This window comes from Gekko japonicus, unplaced genomic scaffold (genome assembly GCF_001447785.1).
Source record: "Gekko japonicus isolate JY-2015 unplaced genomic scaffold, Gekko_japonicus_V1.1 scaffold394, whole genome shotgun sequence".
Taxonomy (NCBI): domain Eukaryota; kingdom Metazoa; phylum Chordata; class Lepidosauria; order Squamata; family Gekkonidae; genus Gekko; species Gekko japonicus.
This window is the reverse complement of record NW_015173135.1, coordinates 426,553-432,178: the sequence shown is the minus strand read 5'-3', so window position 1 is coordinate 432,178 and position 5,626 is coordinate 426,553. Positions and strand designations below refer to the sequence as shown.

The 5,626-nt window shown below is 49.8% G+C and overlaps 1 protein-coding gene across 1 annotated transcript in view; it reads left to right on the top strand.

The window, feature by feature from the left end:
- The window catches only part of FSIP1 (fibrous sheath interacting protein 1), a 135,648-nt gene extending 131,337 nt beyond the window's left edge, over positions 1-4,311 (top strand). The window contains exon 12 of the mRNA XM_015422182.1: positions 3,745-4,311. Within this exon, the coding sequence (XP_015277668.1) occupies positions 3,745-4,311 (567 nt within the window). The remainder of the gene's footprint in view (positions 1-3,744) is intronic.
- The last annotated feature ends 1,315 nt before the right edge of the window (positions 4,312-5,626 follow it).

Below are 5,626 nucleotides of genomic sequence, written 5' to 3'. Positions count from 1 at the left end.
GAGGAGTGGCCCTGTTCGTTCGGGAGGCTTACTCCTTCAGGGCCCTCCCGGCCGCGAGGATCTCGGGCATTGAATGTGCTGGCTTTGTGTGGGAAGCTGGGGAGAGTTTGGCTGTTTGGTTAGTGTACCGTCCGCCCAACGCACCGGCAAGCAGCCTGCCAGCTCTGGTGGAGGCCGTGTCGGGCTGGGCGCTGGAGCACCCCAGACTTGTGGTGTTGGGGGACTTCAATGTCCATGCCGACGACGCGACCTCCACCCAATCTTTGGACCTGGCCTCGTCCATGGCGACGCTGGGACTCTCCTAATGTGTAACAGTTCCTACACATCAAGGTGGTCACACACTTGATTTGATCTTCGCGGCGGGGATTACAGTGGACTGGATTACTGCTTCGGCAGTTCCATGGTCGGACCACTATGCCCTGAAGGCCTGAGTGAACGTCTCACCCCAACCCTGTTTGGGCGGCGAGCCGATTTGGGCTCGCCAGCGGAGCCTGATGGACCCGGAGCGGCTTCAGATGGCTCTTCGGGATACACTGCCCCCTGGTGACTCGTTAGATGATCTAGTGGAGGGTTGGAATGACCGACTCTCCGCGGCCATCGAGGAGATCGCACCTAGACGTCCTCTGCGCCCTCGAGCCAGGCTGGCGCCCTGGTACACACCGGGGCTGCGGCTGAAGAAACGAGAGCTTAGACGACTAGAGAGACGGTGGCGGCGAGCTCGTGACGAAGCGTCAAGAACATCCTATCGAACGCTTATGAAGTCGTATGAGATGGCGGTCAAAGCGGCGAAGAAGGAGTTCTACGCAGCTGAGATTGCGTCTGCAACCTCGCGCCCAGCACAATTATTTAGAACGATTCGGTCGTTAACCACCCTGCCTCAGAGCAGACAAAAAATTACGGAATTGGATATAGGCTGTGAGGCGTTTGCGAGGCATTTTGCAGATAAAGTCTTGTCGCTCCGTCGTGACCTCCCAGCCACACTTGAGACAGTAGGTGAACTCGAGGCTCCTAGCACGTCTTCTGGTCCCATTCTGGATTGTTTCGGCCCTCTCAGTCTAGAGGAGGTTGACAGATTGGTCTTAGTTGTGCACCCAACTACTTGCAACCTTGATCCGTGCCCCTCCTGGCTGATTAAAGCTGGCCGAGAGGGGCTGCGAGGTCCTCTGCGGGATATTGTGAACAGATCCCTCTTGGAGGGCTCGTTCCCGGAGGCTCTCAAGGAGGCGATAGTCCGTCCTCTCCTAAAAAAACCAACACTGGACCCGGCCGATTTGGCCAACTACCGGCCGGTGTCCAATTTGCCTTATCTGGGCAAAGTAATAGAGAGGGCGGTGGCGACACAGCTGCAGGCCTTTCTGGATGACACCTCCGCGCTAGATCCGTTTCAGTCCGGCTTCCGCCCGGGCCACGGGACTGAGACAGTACTGGTAGCCCTCACGGATGACCTCCGTAGGCATCTGGATCGGGGCGGGAAGGCGGTGCTTCTGCTGTTGGATCTGTCGGCAGCGTTCGACATGGTCGATCACCAGTTGCTCGCCCACCGCCTCGCCGAAGTGGGGATACGGGGACTCGCCTTGCAGTGGCTTCTCTCCTTTCTCCATGGTCGGGGACAAAGGGTGGCGCTTGGCGGGAGTACATCCCAGAGGTACCCACTGGAATGTGGAGTGCCTCAGGGAGCTGTGCTCTCGCCAATGTTGTTCAACATCTATATGCGCCCCCTTGCCCAGATTGCCCGGAGGTATGGGCTGGGTTGTCATCAGTATGCGGATGACACCCAGCTCTATCTGTTGTTGGGAGGCCAGTCTGGCTCTGACCTGGAAAATCTGGATCGGGCGTTGCAGGACGTAGCGGACTGGCTTAGACGGAGTCGACTGCAACTAAATCCGACGAAGACGGAGGTCCTATGCCTGAATCGGAGCGGTACGGGGTTGGGGCTCCCACTTCCGGCCTTCGGTGGGGCGCCATTGGTGCCAGCTCCGAGGGTCCGGAGTTTGGGAGTGCTCCTGGATGCCTCCTTGACGATGGAGGCCCAGGTAGCAGCCACTGCCAAGGCAGCTTTTTACCATCTACGGCTGATTAGGCAGTTGGTCCCCTTCCTCGAACGCAAGGATCTGGCATCAGTGATCCATGCGATGGTCACCTCGAGATTGGATTACTGCAATGCTCTCTACATGGGGCTGCCCTTGGGGCACCTTCGGAAGCTGCAGCTGGTGCAGAATGCCGCAGCCCGGCTGTTGGTGGGTGCCTCTGTGAGGGACCACATCCAGCCTGTGCTGAGGGCGCTGCACTGGCTGCCAATAGCGTTCCGGATACGCTTCAAGGTGCTGGTTATGACCTTTAAAGCCCTTTATGGTCTGGGGCCTGCCTACCTGCGGGACCGCCTTTCTCCATATGTTCCCCCGAGAGCACTGAGATCCGAGTCACAAGATCGCTTAGTCCTCCCCGGCCCCAGGGATGCCAAATTAACATCCACCAGAACCAGGGCATTCTCCGTGGTAGCGCCTGTACTGTGGAACCAGCTCCCCCACGAGATCCGCGCCCTCTGGGATCTCTATCAGTTCCGGAGAGCTGTTAAGACAGAATTATTCCGCCAAGCGTTTGACAACTTGGACTGAGCATGCAGCACTTTATAGTCGCCATTCTGAATAAGTTTTATGGAGTGTAAAGTATGTTTTAATGTTTGTATTGATTGTTTTTAGAAGAGTTGTTTTATTGTATGATGTTGTACGCCGCCCTGAGCCGCTTCGGCGGGAGGGCGGGATAAAAATCAAATAAATAAATAAATAAATATTATGTCACACCCAAACTCAGGCCTCCTTGCAATGTTTATCTGTCATTCATGTAGGATTTGCGTGTGTCTCCTTTTTACCAATTATTTCTTATAGATTTCTGGTAGTATATTGATTTCATCAACAATGCATTCTGCCAAATACTGTTAAGCTTGTTGTTACTAGCTGGGGATTTCTTATTCCTCTAATTAGCAGCTATTACCATTTTTTTGCAGCTGTAAGCAACCTCAGGACCAGCTATACTTCTGAAGAGGATACATGTTTTTTAACATAGCCTAATAAAAAATTTCTGGTTCTAAGGAAATACTCCCAACATCTTATTAATAAATTAGATAACATACTGCCAAAAAGTTTTAATGTTAAGCATTTTTATTTATTTGTTTACTCTGCCTGCTTTTCTCCCCAGTGGGACCCAAAGCACCTGGCATCATTCTCCTTTCATCCATTTATCCCTCACGATAGCCCTGTGAGGTAGGTTAGCTGTAGAGTTTGTTCATGGCCCAAGGTCACATAGGAAGCTTCCTTGGCAGAATGGTGATTCAAACTAGGGTCTCCCAAAACTTAGTCCAACACTAACCACTACACCATGGTGGCTCTCCAGAAGATATGCATCCGATCTACATTTATCATTCCACATCTCCAACATAATCCTGAGCATTTCTATATATTAATGCCAATTCGTGAGGGGTTAGATGCCACTGAATGACATCAGGTTTTTAAAAATATATATATATTCACAGGAGGCACATTCATTTCATGTTGTGGGTAATATTATAGTTTTCTTAGTTTATCTGGTTATTTTTCTTTGTTTTAGAACCTGATTTATGACCTTTGGAATCAGAACTCAGGGGAACCATCAGCTTCTATTACTGGAGCATGTCATTCAATCTGTTTTATGGTAGCATTATTTATTCTTACCCTTTGACAAGAAGAACTGTTTCCTTTTTTCCCCCAGGCAGATGTACTGCCTTCTGTCTCAAAAGAGCGGCTTAATGTCCTTTTGGAAGAATATATGCAACCTCAAAGAACAATAACCAGACTTTTCCTGACAGCACCTGAGGGATCATTTTTTGATGGAATGAGCCCTCGATTTGACCAATCTGAAAACTCTACTCCAGAACCCAAGAATGACCTGTTAGATGACACTCATGGTGTGGGAATGTTTAGAAAGCAAGAAGTGGCTGAAACTATGGGTGAAGATGTATATTCAAAGGAAACACTGGAAACCACTGACTGTAATGACAGCAAGGCATTAGTGGTGTCGCAGTTGTCAGAGGAACCTGTGGCTGAGAAAAAAGAAAATGATGACCAAGAAGTTCAACAGGAGATGCTGTGTACTAGTAATTCTGCAGGATACTTCATGTCAATAGCCCTCAGCACAGACAAGCCAAAAAAGCCCTCTTTTCTTGATGAACCTTTTTATTGTACCAGCACGAACAATGAGTTATCCACAGATGTCGACATTCCTGGCATACTGTTGAAAACCAGAGGAGGTGAGGTTCTTAATAAACCTGTGGAATAAGCTTTTCATTATGATTTTAAAAAACTGGAACAGGTTCTCGACAAAGGTATGCACTAATGTATTATGATTACACTGGTAGGGCAAAAAGGTCTTTCGTAAGGCATAACACTATGCCAGAAATAACACAAAATTTGAAAATGTTTCTGACATTCTTGAACTGACATAAATAGCTGAGAGATTAGTTCTCTTATGAAAAACACTAAAATAATGATTTATTATGTCCATTAACACTGAGGGGATATACACATAACTTATCTCTTTAATAATAGATAAACAATGTTTTTTTCTTCTTCTTTCTGTTGATAAAGAGCACAAAAGGTCAACTGACAGTATTTCTTTTAACAGAATAAGCTCAGAGCTAGAACAGAAAAGTAATGGGATTTAAATAAAAAAAAAGAAAAGTAATGGGAAACGTAACCCTATGATAAGAAACAGAATTTTTCACTGTACTCTGAGCATACAGGTATAAATGTGCAGGTGTCCTGTGGAATCAGCTATATACATATGTCGACCGTGATCCTCTTTGGGCAGGTTAATGCCTACTGAGTATTCATTAGGGCTTTTGACTTTTTCCTTTAAACCACAACTCCTCATACTACATACTACACACATACTCGTATGTGATTCCAAAGTAGGTTGACAAGGGCCATGTGAACAATGAAAAAAGATCAGTGAAAAAAGCACTAGACATTCCATTATCTGATAATTTTGTACTTCTGGTAAGAATTATCCTGTCCTTATATATAATTGAGTTTTCGTCCCACGACGTTCTATGCATGCCAAAATAGGTTGCCCGCATGAACTGCCAGTCAGAAGACGCTGGCTGGGTTGGCTGGCTGCTTTGTGGACTCCCGCCCACGTCAGCCCCGGCCAGTGTCTTTGGCTCACTCTGCTGCGGTCCTCGAACAGGACAGGACCATCTGCAGGGTAAGCACAGGGGAAGGCCTTCACAGGCCCAGCACCGCCTTTCCCTGCCTGCCCGGCAAGCCGGATGGACGGGGAAGCGGCTGCCTTGGCCCCTGGGCCCCGGCAGCACTCCCTCCCTCGCTGCCACCCCACCGTTTGCCCCCACCCCACTTTTCCCCACTCAACCGCTGCACCCTGCCGCACACAGGCCACCAGCCGCCCACGGCCCACCTTTCCGTCCTCAACCGCCATGGTGAGCGGGGGGGGGAGCCTACTCTGGCCCCTGCTCACCTGCTACCACCACGCCCAGCCGCACACAGGCCGCCAGCCACTCCCGGCCAACATTCCCTCAACCGCAGCAGCAAGCTGCTGCGCCCAGTTACAAGGACCCCAACTGACAGCCGCTTGC